Genomic DNA, 18,233 nt, shown 5'->3' on the forward strand with positions numbered 1-18,233 from the left:
TTTTTTTTGTGTGTGTGTGTGTGTGTGTGTGTCGGTGGGGGGGATCAGAAAAAAAGAAACATAATCTTAGATAGAAACTAATGTGGTACTGGGTGACAGATGGGTGATTCTGACTACGAAGATTTATGTACACCACGGTGTATTACAGGACTTGTATCCTTCATCAACCACACACCTGTATTACAGGACTTGTGACCTTCATTGATCACATTCCTGTATTACAGGACTTGTGACCTTCATCAACCACACACCTGTATTACAGGACTTGTGACCTTCATCAACCACACTCCTGTATTACAGGACTTGTGACCTTCATTGATCACATTCCTGTATTACAGGACTTGTGACCTTCATCAACCACACACCTGTATTACAGGACTTGTGACCTTCATCAACCACACACCTGTATTACAGGACTTGTGACCTTCATTGATCACATTCCTGTATTACAGAACTTGTATCCTTCATCAACCACACACCTGTATTACAGGACTTGTGACCTTCATTGATCACATTCCTGTATTACAGGACTTGTATCCTTCATCAACCACACTCCTGTATTACAGGACTTGTGACCTTCATTGATCACATTCCTGTATTACAGAACTTGTATCCTTCATCAGCCACACTCCTACATTACAGAACTTTGTAACCTTGCCTAGTACTGTACCAGACTATACCAATGAATGCCATGGTTGAGTTAGATGATGTTAGGGGCCGAGAATTTCAGAGATTCCCTCGGCCAAGACTGCGTCAGTATATATGACTGTGAAAAGATTGTGCAGTTGTGGTAACGGAACTGCAACTCGGGGACGAGGGATCTCGCTGGGTAGGAGAGGTGACGGTGGCAGAAATGGCCCAGGTAGCTACTTCAGTCTCGAACCAGTCGAGAAAGAGAGAGAGAGAGAGTCAGGGATGTTTTAATTAAATAACCTTCCCTTAGTGGTCTCTCTCTCTCTCTCTCTCTCTCTCTCTCTCTCTCTCGCGCGCGCGCGCGCGCGCGCGTGTGTGTGTGTGTGTGTGTGTGTGTGTGTGTGTGTGTGTGTGAATAAAGCAGTAACTTCAGCCACAAAAAAAAAGTAAGAAAGAAATATTCCACATCTTTAGCTATTTCCCCCCCACCCCACCTCACCACCTCCCCCCTCCTGCATGACCACAGTAGGTGGGTGGATGGGTGGGTGTGGGTGGAGGGAATATATGGATGGAGCCCTCTCAGACGTGGAACATCGTAGACGTCGCCGCGTTGACGTACGGTACGCCCGCGTAGCGTCACCCGACGTGGCTCTGGTCAGGGTTGCGGTTGAGGGCCGCTCTAGCGGCCTCGATCAGCATCCTGAGCGAGACGAGCGGCCTCGCACACAGCAGGAAGGGGTGCTGCGAGCAGGAGGAGGAGCAGGTGGTCATGTGGATCAGTTATGGCAGTAGTGGTGGTCATGATCATGGTAAGAATTGATCATGGTCATGATAATGGTAATGATAATAGTAATGATAATGGTAATAATGATTGTAACGATAATGGTAATAATGATTATAATGATAGTAATGATAATGATAGTAATAATGATAACAATGATAATGATAGTAATAATGATAACAATGATAATGATAGCAATAATTATATTAGTGATGATAGAAATGATGATAGTAATGATGATTATAATAATGATAATGATATGGTAATGATTATAGTAATAATGATAATGATAACAGTAATAATTATAGATTATGATAATGATGATAATAGAAATGATTATAGTAATGATGATAATGATAATGATAATAGTAGTGATTATAGTAATAATGATAATAATGACAGTGATGATAATAGTAATAATGTTAATTATAATAATAATGATAATATTAATGATAGTAATGATAATGGTAGTAATATCAGTCGTACTTATAGTAATTATAATGATAACAGTAATATGAATATTTATGATAATGACAATAACAATAACGATTATAGTAATTAGGTTGAGAGTTGATGTGGACAGGGGCTGGGTTAGGAGATGCAGGGTGGAGGGTGTGGTGGTGGTGGTGGTGGGGGGGGGAGCGCTGCTGTGGGGGGGAAGGGTTTGGAGAAGGATGGTATGGGGGTACGTTTCATTGGGCTAGACCTAGAGGAAGGGGAAGTCTTATCAGAAATTCCATAATTGCTCAAAAAAAAAAAGGGTTGTGTGTACAATATCCCATGTAATGATTGTAATCGGATTTACATTGTTCAAAGTGGTACTAAGATTCTTAGTGTTGAACTGCGTAGAAAACTGTGTTAGGTATTGTCATGAATCTAATGCAGGATTTGTTCGTTCACCTTAGAGATTTTGGTCATCAAATCAAAGGTTGTGGTCGTTAAATTAGAGATTTTGATCGTGAAAATAAAATTTTGATCGTCAGATTAGATATTTTGGTCGTCAAATTAGATATTTTGGTCGTCAAATTAGATACTTTGGTCGTCAGATTAGAGGTTTTGGTCATCGAATTAGTGATTTTGGTCTTCAAATTAAAGATTTTGGTCATCAATTTGACTACAGCAGTTTTAAGGTTATAACACACAGTAACTCGATAATTGCCGAAAGTATTGCTGGATCGTGTCTTATCAGACAGAGTCGAGATAACAGTACGAATCAAGTGACGTTGGCTTTTTTTTTTCCTTTTATCTCTTTGTATCTTCTATATATTTTTTGTATCTCCCCTGACGACATAATTACACGAAAGTGCACCAAGGACATACTGTCTTTTAATTTTACTCGTGGTTATCACACACACACACACACACACACACACACACACACTATATATATATATATATATATATATATATATATATATATATATATATATATATATAATGCAAATTGTTGCATTATGTACATTAGACAGAGAACATTTCAGAGAAGGTACAGGTGAGTAGTGTTGGGGAGCAGCGTGCACTCAGCAATAGATAAGGACAAGTGTCTCTTTCTCTCTCTCTCTCTCTCTCTCTCTCTCTCTCTCTCTCTCTCTCTCTCTCTGTACCATGAACCGGCGCAGCGCTGCCCCCCTTTGATTTTATCGGCTACATTTCAAGTTGTATTACATCGGTTATAGCACTAGCCGTAGTATCTACACACTATACCTAGCAGTCCCCGGTCGGTTTTCGTTCGTGATTTGATGTTCATCACAACTGTATAAATCATCTTGTTCATTCCCCCCAGAAGACCAAACAAGTCCCCGTGATTTCTCAGTTTAGCTCACTTTTTTTTTTCTCTTTTTTTCTTCACAGGGACTGTGGTCGGACGTGGCGCCCGCTGGTGAGTACGGATTAACGGAGTTTATCGTCAATTTAGCAGTTAGTACAGTGGCGTAGTTTGAGTCCATCCTCTTGTGTACATCATTTGCTAAAACCGGGAGGCGAGTACGGGCCTCATAAACACGCACAGAGGTGTTTCGATCGTCACGTAGAGAAAATGCGCAGCGCACTACGTGGGCAACAGTTCCTTCCCTCCTTCTCCTTCTCCTCTTCCCTCCCTCCCTCCCGCGACCAAGTGATCCCAATGTTGTTTACGTTGTAATGTACGAGGCTGCTCATGCGATCGGTTCAGAAACGCGCGCCTGACGGCGTCGTCGCTTATTTTACCGATCAGAGCGGGAGAGTCCCTCCCTCCAGCTCGGTGTGGTGTTTGTCATCACCGTCAGGCACACTGACGTAACTGTGGTACGATGATGATATTGTGCGAGAGAATAGGTTAGTCGCAAGTACCGCACATCACGTATATATATATATATATATATATATATATATATATATATATATATATATATATATATATATGTGTGTGTGTGTGTGTGTGTGTGTGATCATGAGTCTTCCACATTAGCTCCGTTTATGTACATTCAAGTGTATGTGGGTGGGTTGGGCCATTCTTTCGTCTGTTTCATTGCGCTACCTCGCTAACGCGGGAAACGGCGATTAAGTATGATACAAAGTCTCAGCTAGAGAAAAAACTAAGACACATTCGTCACAACACACCAGTCATCTCCCACACACACTGACCAGAGAGACGGCAGTTCGAGTCCCGGTACCAAGGGGGGGACACACGCCAAGACTCTCGATACCTGGAGGAGCTGGGTGGCTGAGGGCCTCTTGGCGACGTCCACCTCCAGGCACTTGTCCAGGAAGTCCGTGAAGTGCGGGGAGAGCTTGTCCCTCTGCTTGATCTCCGGCTTGCCGTTGGCCGTGATGAGGTACAGCGCCCGGACCGGATCCTCGTTCATGTACGGCGGTTCCCCTGCAACACCAACACCCACGTTGAAACCACACCCACACTTACATGTACGTCGCAGGGTTGTGAACACCTGTGTCGGAGGTGAGAAAGTGAGTGTGATCACACTAGACAAACCTGCAGTTATAAGACATAGGGGACTCGGGTCGTCATTTCGTGTGTGCATAATCAAACTCACTAGGATTTTGATGAAAGTCTCCTCTCCTTAACTTCGAACATAGATTGATGATAGAGTAAGAGACCTCGCATCATTAAACTTACTCATCCCTTCTCGAACAAGCTCTCGATGGTTGAGCAGTATAGATCAAAGTCTTTGTAATTTGTGTAAGTCTGTGGTACACATTTACGGTGTCTGTAGAAAAGCCGTCGGATGTGTTTCTGATGGCATAAACAGGTGTACGTACAGGGTTGGGTAGAAATGAGGGTGTATATCAGGTATGGGAAGCTGCCTAACGTCATAGCTGTGTGTGTGTGTGTGTGTGTGTGTGTGTGGGGAACTTACCGTCCAGCATCTCAATCGCCATAATCCCTAAGGACCAGATGTCCACCTTGGGGCCGTACTGCCTCCGACACACCATCTCGGGAGCCATCCAGTACGGCGTCCCCACCATGGTCGTCCTCTTGGTCTTGTCCGGTGACAGCTGCGCGCAGAAGCCGAAGTCCGCTGGAAGGCAGACATGCGCAGTGGTCAGGGTACGGCTCGACCATGAGGTTGAAATATGATTCTAAATAGAACTGATTCCACAAGAATGAGAATTACCTTCAGGAGTCGCTTCGACAAATATTTTTAAAAGATTTAGGGATGCTCTTGAGAAAGACGCCAGATATATAAACTGGATAAACGACAGCGGTAAAGGGGACACTAGAAGGCTAATGTGCAGCAGCGGAGAGTCGGAATTACATTTTCTTTTTGAGTTAGATTCTATTTTCAACCAAACGACCCAGTCATGGGCCAATCAGGCGTCCAATTTTGTTGTCTGTACTTTCTTATGCAAAACTCATGTAAACAAGTCCCCATCGGTGTGGTCGAGGCTACCACGAATTAGATTCTATTTTCAACCAAACTCACCAGGTGTTTTTGACATATTTTTAGGACCATAAACACCCTATCCCTGCATGTACGTCCCTAGACGTAAAAGAACGAATAACAATTTTGTTAGTTACCTTAAACGCTGAGAGGGAACGGGTGTTGTTGAGCCAGAGGGAGAGGTGGTGGTTACTACTCACTTATTTTGATCTCGCCGTTCATCCCCAAGAGGATGTTGTCCGATTTGATGTCGCGATGAATGATGTTCTTCTGATGAAGGAACTCCAGCGCCTGCAGCACCTCCCTGTGGGTGGGTTAGATTAGCTTTATCTGAACACTGGCATATGCGTGTGTGTGTGTGTGTGTGTGTGTGTGTGTGTGTGTGTGTGTGTGTGTGTCGGCGAGAATGTCAGCTCACCTGCAGAGAGCAGCGATGTGCCCCTCCTCCATGCAGGTCTCGGTGACCACGTCCGTGAGAGAGCCGCCCTCCAGGTACTCCATCACGACCTGCGGGAGAGAGAGAGAGAGAGGAGACGCGTTGGGAGGGGCATGATAAGGAACCGTTCGTGACCAGCGAAGGACCCGACGGAAGAGGATTGAACACATCCTCTCCAAACCTTATTTACGTTCGGTACTCTATTTCTCTCTCCCATCCCGTCAAGGGGTAATGCTTCTCGACTCCTATACTCACTCGTGAGACGAAAAGTCGTACCTGTAAACGAACGCGTGAGGCTGTGGGAGAGGGTAAGGGAAGACCAGAATGGACAAGACTCTCTCTTGAAACAAATGAGAGTCGTCGGTGAGCTCAGCAGGCAACAAGGCAACGACGACCCTCTCCTCCTCATGCGGTCGTTTTGTACCTCTCCAGCTCCCGGGCCTGTGAATCGGAGGCCGACACGAACACAGTCTTGTTCGGGTGTTTAAGACCTCCTCTATGTGTGTGTGTGTGTGTGTGTAGTCGCTGCTGAGGAGGGAAGTATTCATATTCATTTGTGATATGTATTTTTTCCCCATTTGACATTCGTAGATGCAAGACAAGCGTGATTACATGGCGTGTACTGTACATTTCCACTTCGCCATATTTCACCTGCGTGGGACGTTCGACGACCCATCACAATCTATCTGGTGAGGTATGTACCTAAGCTCTATCCTCCCCCTTCTAATGACGCAGTCCCTCCCCAGTAAGCCTTCCCTTCCCCCTTCTGCTCTCTCTCTCTCTCTCTCTCTCTCTCTCTCTCTCTCTCTCTCTCTCTCTCTCTCTCTCTCTCTCTCTCTCTCTCCCCCAAAAAGGTGCTGGCGACTCACGTACCCACAGCTCTTCGTTCACCAGGTAGGAGTTGAGGTAGTTGACGATGTTGGGGTGTTGGCTGCACTTCATGACCATGATCTCGTTGATGATGAGCTCGGGTCGCGGCTGTCGCTCCAGCACCATCTGCTTGACCGCCACCACCTCCCCGGTCTGGACGTCCAAGGCCGTGTGCACCGCGCCGGACGCCCTGCGTCGCGCAACGACACAGCGGATCGTCATTGACTCACAGACAGGAAGATGTGCGTCACGAAATGATAAAAAAAAAAGATATGTCTTAACAGTTATCATTATATTTAAGATCTGTCACCGCGGGAAGGGTAGTTACCGTATGAGGAAGGCCCGGTTAAGGTTAACAGTAGTCGATGTGTGGCAAGAACCTGTGTGTGTGTGTGTGTGTGTGTGTGTGTCAGAGGTACTGCGCCTTCGGTAGGGAGGTAAGGTAAGCCACCGGTCGTGTTGTCATGGTCTAGGGTCGGACCGTCGAATTCAAGGGTCGGACCGTCGAATTCAAGGATCGTACCTTCGAACTCAAGGGTCGGACCGTCGAATTCAAGGATCGTACCTTCGAACTCAAGGGTCGGACCGTCGAATTCAAGGATCGTACCTTCGAACTCAAGGGTCGGACCGTCGAATTCAAGGATCGTACCTTCGAACTCAAGGGTCGGACCGTCTTAGTCCAGGGTCGTCATTCCCTCGTGTACGGGAGGTCAAAGGAAAAAAAAAAAAGGGGCGGAGGGAGGGAGGGAGGAAGGGGTGTCACAGGTTGCCTTACTCACCCCTGGCCGATCTTGCTCTGCAGCTTGTACTTCCTCTGAGGGTTGCCGATGCTGACCACCTTGTACAGCAGCTGGTACGTCTGCTCCAGCCGCTGCTGCTTGCTCAGCTTGGCAGGGGTGGGCTGCTGCAGTGTGGGCAGGGCTCCGCCGTCGCTCCCACTGCGTGGCCTGAGGCTGACGTGTGTAAAAAAGAAAAAAGAGGCATTGGTTACAAGTGGTTAAGCAGCGGGATGAGTTACCAGTGGTTAAGCAGTGGGATGAGTTACTAGTGGTTAAGCACCGGGATGAGTTACCAGTGGTTAAGCAGTGGGATGAGTTACTAGTGGTTAAGCAGTGGGATGAGTTACCAGTGGTTAAGCAGTGGGATGCGTTACCAGTGGTTAAGCAGCGGGATGAGTTACCAGTGGTTAAGCAGTGGGATGAGTTACTAGTGGTTAAGCAGTGGGATGAGTTACCAGTGGTTAAGCAGTGGGATGAGTTACTAGTGGTTAAGCAGTGGGATGAGTTACCAGTGGTTAAGCAGTGGGATGAGTCAGGACCTGAAGTTTTCGAATGATGTACAACCCGGCCGACCGACATTAGAACTTGTACTTCGCTACCCAACCTAATGCAGTTCACAACTGCATCAGGGTGGTAGGGGAGTCCAGTTCCAATCTCAGTCGGAAGGTTGTCTGGGGGGGGTGTCCGATACTTTTTTGGGAGAGTGTACATGTGTACATGTCAGATACTTTTTTGGGAGAGTGTACATTCTCTGGCCCCTGGGGGGATGTTGGTCCGATATTTTTTTTGGGAGAGTGTACATTCTCTTCAATCATTCCCCCAGATACACCTTTGGGGGGGGAGGAAAAAAAAGGTGTGGGAGGGTCTAACCCCTTCATTCATGAAGATAAATCCAAATATATAGACGTATTGTTCTCCATTTGTGTGACCTTGTGATTTGAATGCATTCGCCTTGATAGCATCTATTGGTCGTAAATGCTGGCGTTCTATGACTTGACGAAGAAACTTTTGCCCCTTTCACTTGGTACTGTCATCCACTGTTATTTCCCTTATATTGTTCTACCTCGGGGAAATTTTCAGGAAATGTATTGTCGATATTATTAAACATTTTGGAAACTCTTTATTGAATCTGCTCGAAGTTTGCGCGTGTCCAGAGAATTTCCTTTCTTTAATCTCCCGAGTGATTCTTTCTTTCTCTCTTTTCCAAAGGTTTACATTTGAGCGACGAAATTAACTTGGCTGCTGTTCTGTGTGTGTGTGTGTGTGTGTGTGTGTGTGTCGGTTGCAGCTTTCCCCCAGCGCGTCTTGGACAAAGTCTGGCAACCACACCTGAATAGCGCTCCCTTTATCCTTCCTTTTATTTTTTCTTCTCTACTTTTTTCTCTTCTTTTTTCCTTGGTAGTGTTATATCTCTCTTAGGGAGAGCTACTATATGATCTAAATTACACTACATCTTTTCATCTTCGCACCCCACCTTTGAGTGATCCAGTCTACACTCACTGAGGCATATCTCATTAGTGTCAGTTTCTCAAGAATTCGAGACCGTTGAGTCGTTTTCTTTCAAATCTAAACGGCAGAACTAGGGATGGGGTAGGAAGGGGTGGGGTGGGGGTGTTGACGTACCTCTGGATAAGGGTCAGGGTCACTGACGTACCGGGATGAGGGTCAGGGTCACTGACGTACCGGGATGAGGGTCAAGGGTGTTATGAACTGGGCAGTATCAGGGTTGGGTGGTAAGAGCCTGTGGTGGCATCAAACTAGGGGGTAGGTAAGGGCGGTGGGCGGGCGGGGCCCCTAACGTACCTAGGTTAGAGATAAGGCTGTCAAGGGCACCTGAGGGCGTGGTAAGGGATGATGACGTACGAGACCTAAGGGCGTGGTAAGGGATGATGACGTAGGCTGTCAATTTCACCTAAGGACGTGGTTAGGGATAATGACGTATGGAACCTGAGGGCGTGGTAAGGGATGAGGACGCACGGGACCTGAGGGCATGGTAAGGGATGAGGACGTAGGGGACCTGAGGGCGTGGTAAGGGATGGTGACGCAAGGGACCTGAGGGCGTGGTAAGGGATGAGGACGCACGGGACCTGAGGGCGTGGTAAGGGATGAGGACGTACGGGACCTGAGGACGTGGTAAGGGATGAGGACGTACGGGACCTGAGGACGTGGTAAGGGATGAGGACGTACGGGACCTGAGGACGTGGTAAGGGATGATGATGTATGCTGTCAAGGGCACCTGAGGACGTGGTAAGGGATGATAACGTACGGAACCTGAGGGCGTTGTAAGGGATGGTGACGCACGGGACCTGAGGGCGTGGTAAGGGATGATGACGCACCGGACCTGATGACGTGGTAAGGGATGATGACGCACTGGACCTGAGGGCGTGGTAAGGGATGATGACTCACGGGACCTGAGGGCGTGGTAAGGGATGATGACCTATGCTGTGGAGAGGGGACCTGAGGGCGTGGTGAGGGATGATGACGCACGGGACCTGAGGGCGTGGTAAGGGATGATGACATCCCCCGGCACGGAGCTCAGGGCTGGCGAGGTAACGTTCGGGTACTGGGCGAGAGGAACTTACCCGGGGTCGGGTTCCGGTCCGTCCGTCTCGTCGAGGAACTTGGTGTAGATGGACTTGGTCCTCTCCGGCCGCTTGGGCACCGGGGGAGGCGGCGGTTCGCGGGCCACTGATGCCTGCAGGAGAGGAAGACGAACACCGACGGTGAAGGTGGTGTCAAAGTGGCGGAGGATGAGGAGGAGGAGGAGGAGCGGGAAGCACTAGTGGTCCCCAAAGACCCGTGCATAGAATGAGGGAGAAGGGCCACCGGTGTCGCATGAGGGAGGATGCTCCTCCTCAGCGAATAGGTGGGGACAGATGGCGACAATAAGAGGGACGAGACGTGATGAACGTATGACGTTCAGCGGGCAGTGATGAAATAGATTTGATTGGGGATGATGAGAGAACGTAACGAAGTCACTAGTGACGAAGGGGAATGATCTATGGGAAGATGAGGTCATCACAGAGGGGAGGGGGGGACAGCTGAAACGAGGTCATCGCAGGGGAGGGGAAGGAACAGCTGGAGATAAAGAGGAGGCAGGTGCTGACGGAGAGGGACAACTGGTGGTAAATAGGCGATGCACGTCGGTGATCAAGACACATGAATACAGTCTGGGATCGTGACCAAGACACATGAATAAAGTCTGGGATCGCGTGACCAAGACACATGAGTACAGTCTGGGATCATGACCAAGACACGTGAATACAGTCTGGGATCGTGACCAAAAGAAATAAAGACAGTCAGGGACCGTGACATAGATTCATAAAGACAGTCTAGGGCCGACACTAAGACATAAAGGCAGTGGGGCCGTGACACAGACACACTGAGACAAGTGGGACCGTGTGGGACCGTGCGTGACACAGACACACAAATACAGTCTGGGGCTGTGACACAGTCGCATAAAGACAGTTCACAGACAAGTTAAGACGATCGGATACAATAAGAGACAGTCTGGGAACGTGACACAGACACACCAATACAGTCAGGGGCTGTGACACACTCACATAAAGACAGTTCACAAGCACATTAAAACGGGTCTGATACGTTAAGACAATCTGGGGCTGTGATACAGACACACATCAAGACAGTCACGGGTCGTGACGCGGGCAGAACTAACCTGTCTCAGCGCTTGCGGGTATTCTTTAGACTCCCTGATGGTAGGGAGAAGGACGGACGTAGGGGAGATGGGGACGGGTCTTGGCGGCGGCAGGTCGTCATAGTCACCCTCTGCAGGGAGAGAAAGGGGTCTCAGCGGGGGTCCAAGTTCATGACACTTCAAGTTACAGAACTGCCGAGGGAGAGAGGAAAGTTGCGAGGAATTTTCGATTGAGAGAGGGGCATAAACTGGGTCTTGGAAGCGTTACACGTAACCAGGTTTCGCCCACCCCTACTGAGATATCCTTCCCATGACTTGAGTTAGTGGAGGAAGGTGTGTCGAAACGAGAAGCATATCGAGTGAGATGAGAAGAGAATTAAAGGATGTGAAGGAGTGGAAGTGTAGAGTCGTCGGCATATGAAAGCATTTGATTATTTGTAGAAGAAAGGAAAGCGTTGATAGAAAGGAGAAAAAAGTGTAGGAGACAGGACAGAACCCTGGGGGACACCGCTGTTGATGAAGAAAGGGGGAGAAGCTGATCCATCAGCCACCACGGGGATAGATCGGCGGGAGAGGATGCTGGAAATGAGGGAGCAAAGTGAGAAGGGAAGCCAAAACAGAGGAGGTTAGAGGTGTGACCTCGACGCCTCACACCCGGTCAAAAGCTCTGAATGTATCAAGGATGTCTACATAGGATTCCCCAGTACCTTTCAGGGATGATGACCAGACATTAGCAAAGATAGGAAGGAATATCACCCGTGGATCTTGCCTTACAGAAGCCATAATGAGAGAGACTCGAGATGTCTGAAGATGTGGGAGTTGAGGAGGAAGGGGAGGACGAGGAAGATGGAGGAGGGGGGATTCAAAGCCTCTGGGAATGGTAGATATCAAAGCAACAGGACGATCGTTCTGGGGAAGCGTCCTTACCTTCGTGCTGCGTCATGTACTTGTTAGCGTTGTGGTTGCTGGGGTTCTGGAAGTACTTGAGGGCCTGGTACACGGCCTGGGGGTTCTGCTTCTGGTCCTCCTTCGTGATCTTAGAGGTTTCCAGAAGCCGCTTCATGTCCTCCGGCAGACCCTGCAAGTTACCACCTCATGTTAAGTTCTTATCATTATTATTGGATTGTCTGACGTTCTTAGATATCATGTGTTATCAAGTACCTCTGACCCATCTGTCGCATTTCTAGATTATCGTCCATACACCAGATCATTTATCTCAAGAGTGTGGAGCTTCCTAGTAACTCTATTTCCCGGTCCTCTAATCCAACTCCTGACATTTTAGGGTAATGTTGCTGGGGACTTATTCTGTTACATTAGGCCAATCTAGGGGTCATCTATGATGAGTATGAAATGGACCACAGGTCACGTTAAGTTACTTCAGCTCTGCTTCGTGGAGTTTGTATTGATCTTACTCTCAGGGCGGCTGAATACTTCTCGTTTTTCTTTCGCATTTACACCTATATCACAGTATCTTTACTCTCATTGGGCACTAGGGCGCCATTTTGTCGTTTAGAATGGCTGCTTTACTGCCGTTTCGTCTGAAAGTAGTATCAGGCTGGGGGTCTCTCTCTCTCTCTCTCTCTCTCTCTCTCTCTCTCTCTCTCTCTCTCTCTCTCTCTCTCTCTCTCTCTCTCTCTCTCTCTCTATCTATCTATCTATCTATCTATCTATCTATATATATATATATATATATATATATATATATATATATATATATATATATATATATATATAAATATATATATATATATATATATATATATATATATATATATATATATATATATATATATATATATATATATATATAAATATATATATATATATATATATATATATATATATATATATATATATATATATATATATATATATATATATTATTTAGCGTGATAGCGCCAGGAGCGAATAAAGAAGGCGCCACATCCGCTCTCATCCATTTTCTACCTATCATGTGTAATGTACTCAAACCACAGCTCCCTATTCACAACCAGGCCCCACAGACCTTTCCATGGTTTACCCCGGACGCTTGACATACCTTGGTACAATCCAGTGACAGCACGTAAACCCCTGTACACCACATCGCCTCCAATTCACTCTATCCCGTGCACATCTTTCACCCTCCCGTTCAAAATCTTTTTCACTCCGTCTACAGTTTGATCTCCCCGTCCTCCTTGTTCCCTCCAATTTTGATGCATATATCCTTTTTGTCAAATTTTTCTCGCTCATTCTCTCCATATGTCCACACTCTTCAGCCCTCTTGACCACCTTTCTTTTAGCCTTTCATTACTTCATCGATCAAACCACCTCACACCACATATTGTCCTCAAACATTTCATTGCCAGCTCATCCATCCTCCGCACATCCTTATCTATAGCTCATGCCTCGCATTCATGTGATATTGTTGGGACTACCATACCTTCAAGCATAGCCATTTTCATCCTACCATATAACGTTCTCTCTTTCCACACATTCTTCAGCGTCCCCCTCACCCACCATGTACTCTAGCTTCCATGGTTCCCATTCGCTGCCATGTCCAGTCCAGGTATTTCAAACACTTTCTCCAAGTCTTCTCATTCAAACTCACTCCCCAGCTAACCTGTCCCGCAACCCTGCTAAACTTAATAGCCTTGCTTTTATTCACACTCGCTCTCAACATTCTCCTTTCATACACTCTTCCAAACTCAGTTACCAGCTTCTGCAGTTTCTCACTCGAATCATCCACCAGTGTTGTATCATCAACAAACAACAACTGACTCACTTCCCAGGCCTTCCCATCCCCCACAGACTACATAACTTGCCCCTCTCTCCAAGGCTCTCGCATTTACCTCCCTCACCACCCCACCCATAAACAAACTGAACAGCCATGGTTACATCACATACCCCTGCCACAGACCATCTTGCGCCTAGAACCATTCACTGTCCTCTCACTATTTGAACACATGCCTTACGTCCCTTGATAGAAACTTCTCACTGCCTCTAGCAGTTTTCCTGCCACACCGCATAGTCTTAAGACCTTCCACTAGGCATCTCTGTCAACCCTATCATATGCTTTCTCCAGATCCAGAAATGCCACACAAGAATCCATCTGTTTTTTAGAATACTTCTCACACACAACCCTTAAGGCAAACACCTGACCCACACATCCTCTACCACTTCTGAAACTACATTGCTCCTCCCCAACCTGATGCTATATAGAAGCAGGTAAAACCACATGGAAACTCAAAATACGAATATGTCAAGTGTTATCGTATAATGACACCGTCAAGACTGAATACCACTGATAAAGTTATCCAGAACTTGATATAGTAGCCGCCACTGGGCGGGGCATGCGAGTGAGTTAAGGAATAGGTGAAGGTGTTAGGGCATAGATCACACCTGACGACCTCACCTCACCTCACCTCGGTAACTCAGGTTAACCTGTGTTCTGGGAAATACATGTGTACAGCTTTTCCACTGATAAATCTATGCTATTTATGTAAACCAACATTTTGATTCATATTGATATCTGTACCATGTTTGATAAGAAACGATTCTACAATATGTCAGTGCATTTCAACGATATTTCTATCCATTACTGAGTTGTTGTATCTGTTAATGACCAAAGTCTTTTGAATGGACAAATAGTGCATAAAATTCTTGACCATGCCTAATTGACTGTTAAGGTTTTCACGTAATGGACATCTTGTTGAATCGTCTGTTATCAGACAACATAGATAATTCAGTATAAGTCAGAACGTTGGTTTATATAAATAATATAACTTTATAAGTGAAAAAAGAATGAAGCTATTCTTCCCAGAACACATGTTAACTTGAGTTGGTGACTTGAGCGAGGTAGGGTCGTCGAGGGTGACCTGTGCCCTAATCCCTTCACCTGTTTCTTAATTTATTTGCCTGCCCGGCCCAGTGGTGGGCAGCTGGTGTATTGTCTTCTGTATCTCTTGATCAGTATTCAGTCTCGACGATGAAAATTCTACGAAAACGCTTGACACGCTATTATTTTCCGTTTCCTTGTGGTTCTACCCGCATCTTGTGTACACTCGCTACTTTACATATATATATATATATATATATATATATATATATATATAAACCTCCAACAGCCAGGATCGAACCCGGGACCCCTGTGTAACAGGCGGGAGCGCTACCACTAGGCTATGATCGCCCCGTAATAGGGAAATGACTATTCGAATACTATGTACTCAAATACCCTTCGTCTCACGTTGGTAAGCATCGGTGTCTCCAGCAGCCCACTCTGGCCCCCCTCCAGCAACCCACTCTACTAGCTCCCTCCAGCAACCCACTCTAACCCCCTCCGGCAACCCACTCTGGCCCCGCTCCAGCAACCCACTCTGGCCCCCTCCAGCAACCCACTCTGGCCCCCTCCAACAACTTACTCTGGCCCCCTCCAGCAACCCACTCTAGCCCCCTCCAACAACTTACTCAGACCCCATCCAGCATTCCACTCTGGCCCCCCATCCAGCAGCCCGTCCTAGACCCTTCCAGCCTCACACACACACACACACACACACACACCCTTGCTCCCGCCTCACCTCCAGATCCCCCGTGACGGGGTTGAAGACGACGTGCACCACGTGGGTCACATTAGTCGGGAGGGAGATGTTGGGGAGGGTCTTGTTGCGGCGCCGGTTCTTGATCTTGGGTATGATGCGTCGCTCGGGCTCGGGGGTCCTCGGCAGCGGCTTCCTGGTCACGGCCTGGCCGTCCTCCACACCACTGCCGGAGGACAAGACGCGTCACCACCAGCGGGAGACTACAGTGGTCGTGTACAGACAGCGTGAACTGCGTGTATGTGTGTGTGTGTGTGTGTTTGGGGGAGGGAGGGCGAGTCTGAGGTCGAATCCTCAATAGAGGTTGCTGGGAATTGTTGGAGAATCGTGCCCCTCCGTGTAACGTGCAGTGAATTGTTGGAGAATCGTGCCCCTCCGTGTAACGTGCTGTGAATTGTTGGAGAATCGTGCCTCTCCGTGTAACGTGCTGTGAATTGTTGGAGAATCGTGCCCCTCCATGTATTGTGCTGTAAATTGTTGGATAAGGGTGATTTACCCACGCAGAGCTCTGTAAATATCTATGAATTGAACCTTTTGTACCTTTAACCTCATCAGCACACCGGTGCGATACTGGAACACGAAGACACGATCCCTGGATACGATGACCTTCGTTGAACCTACTCAGGGCGAGGTCAAAGTCCAAGGCGAATCATCCCCCAAGGATCGTACTTTTCTGCTCTCCACAGCACCTGCACCCTCCACACTCCCCCCACACACAGATCCAAAGACCAACGGTGGTTGTACCCACTAGGTGAGTCTCATGTGAGTGTCACAAATGTTGAAGCAGTTGATGACTACTTGCCACACAAGCAGGGATATATAAGTAAGTTTGATCATGCGTGGTTCTGTAATTTTGGAAATGGTCGGTAAACAGCATTTTCAGTACACTTGCCAAAACTGTCGTTTATAGCTAGTCTAGAGAAGGCTGTCTGGTCAGAGTACAAAGATTGTCTCTGTATCTTAGTTACTCTGTTATATTTCAACAAGGAGGATAGTACGAGTTGGAAATTAAGAGATATTAAATATAGATCCAATTGCGTTTTAGAAGTGTTCAGCGACTGTGTGAGAGTAAGAGAGTGTTCAGTGAGAGTTCATGAGAGTAAAAGAGTGTTTATCGAGGACGTGTTTGAGGAAATGTGTTCAACGAGAGTGTGTGAGAGTCGATTGGGTAAGGCAGATGTAAACCTCAAAGCAAGCCATCAAGGTGTAGAGGAAGGAGACCTTTTATTGAAGAGATACACAGACTGACCCGCAAACTTAGTGCAGCAGGATGGTAAAGTGTGAGGAGCGGGAACGTGCGACTTACAGAACAGAGGAGACCCTGGCTGGCGGGGAGGGCGCTGCCGAGTCCTGGCCGAAGTGGGTCTTCCTGAGACCCGGCCCGCGGATGGACATGGTGGCAGGCAGCGGCGAGGCCGGGGATCGCTCACGTCACGGACGCCGGAGTCCACACTCGCACACGCACGCACGCTACCTGTTGGGGTAGTCGTCTGTTACTGGAGCACTGCACTAAATATCACTGCTGGGTTTTTCATCTGTTACTGGAGCACTGCACTAAAGAAGACTGTACGTAATATATTCAGGAGACTGGCATAATACTGCCACAAGGCAGTTAAGGCTGGGGTCGCATGATCACATCTCCAGTAACTCACATCTGTGTAGATTATGAATTTAGGATACTGTTATGGTCCTTTGCCAGACACCCCACGTCATAGACCACCAGGTCATCTGTGATCACACTTTGCCTTGTACACTGTCTCTCTCTGTTTCCTGTAGATAAAGTTTGTCATGGAGATATCTTCGACCTTCCAGAACTCTGTATTTTTCTCAACCCTTTTCCACCCATCCTTTCATCCATCTCATGCCTTTTCTCTTGACAGTCCGTTCCATCATCATCTCTTCTTTATTTCCCTCACTCAGTCATCCACCATCTCGACCACACCACGTCACACCACCGCGGCATTCCACAACAGTACACCAAAAACCACAACATGCATTCACCACCACCACCTCCACCACAACACCTCTGCAACACAGTACCACAATACACCAACACAGCCCTCCACCACACACAACACACCACCGCAACGCACCATCACATCCCATAACCACAGCCCCAACAAAACACGCCACCACCACCACAGCATGACACCATCACAGTGCAACACCGCCACACCTCACGTCACGAACTCGCCACAACGCATTACCACAACACCACCTTAACACCCCACTGCAACATCCCAGTAAACACATCACAACAACACAGCACCACCACTCCATCCAACACCACCGCAACACACCACCACCACCACCGCCGCCACCACACACCGGTATCAGAGCGCAGCACTAGCGCAACACACCGCCGCAACACATCACGCCAAACATACCGCTGCAGCATACTAACAACCCAGTACAACGCCGCCTTTACGACTGGTACCACGGCGCACCACACCACGACCTTCTCAGCGAGGGGACCTGCCTCGGGGGTGGGATAGGCGGCGGCTGAGGTTGGACGTCACTTCTGGGAAAGACGACTGCCCATACCGGCGGATGGTGAGGGACGAGGATGGTGATGGCCACTGGAGCAGCCGAGAACAGAGACTACCTTACCCGGCCAACCAGCAGATAAC

At 47.6% G+C, this 18,233-nt stretch overlaps 1 protein-coding gene across 7 annotated transcripts; it reads right to left on the minus strand.

The window, feature by feature from the left end:
- LOC139749041 (serine/threonine-protein kinase PAK 2-like) lies at nt 1–18,233 on the minus strand. 7 transcript variants are annotated; one of them, XM_071662440.1, is made up of 13 exons: nt 18,079–18,233; nt 16,910–17,073; nt 15,586–15,769; nt 11,960–12,110; nt 11,054–11,163; nt 9,960–10,072; nt 7,378–7,551; nt 6,602–6,788; nt 5,711–5,799; nt 5,493–5,596; nt 4,768–4,929; nt 4,099–4,271; nt 1–1,374 (listed from the first exon to the last, which is right to left on the minus strand). In XM_071662440.1, exons 2-13 carry the CDS (start codon nt 16,996–16,998, stop codon nt 1,270–1,272), a joined length of 1,641 nt encoding a protein of 546 aa, XP_071518541.1. In that variant the 5' UTR covers nt 16,999–17,073; nt 18,079–18,233; the 3' UTR covers nt 1–1,269. The 7 variants fall into 7 exon arrangements, with proteins under 7 accessions (XP_071518541.1, XP_071518543.1, XP_071518546.1 ...); XM_071662442.1 differs by having other exon boundaries at nt 16,910–17,077; nt 18,148–18,206; XM_071662445.1 differs by having other exon boundaries at nt 16,910–17,080; nt 18,148–18,200.

This window comes from Panulirus ornatus, chromosome 6, assembly GCF_036320965.1.
Source record: "Panulirus ornatus isolate Po-2019 chromosome 6, ASM3632096v1, whole genome shotgun sequence".
NCBI lineage: Eukaryota > Metazoa > Arthropoda > Malacostraca > Decapoda > Palinuridae > Panulirus > Panulirus ornatus.

What these genes read in the sequence shown, in the direction of transcription:
- LOC139749041 (XM_071662440.1), bottom strand. Translation starts at nt 16,998, where the DNA reads ATGTCCATCCGCGGGCCGGGTCTCAGGAAGACCCACTTCGGCCAGGAC. An exon ending in GTACATGACGCAGCACGAAG is followed by an intron (nt 11,164 to 11,959) that starts GTAAGGACGCTT and finishes CTCTCCCTGCAG; the next exon opens with AGGGTGACTATGACGACCTG. An exon ending in CAGAGCAAGATCGGCCAGGG is followed by an intron (nt 6,789 to 7,377) that starts GTGAGTAAGGCA and finishes TGCGCGACGCAG; the next exon opens with GGCGTCCGGCGCGGTGCACA.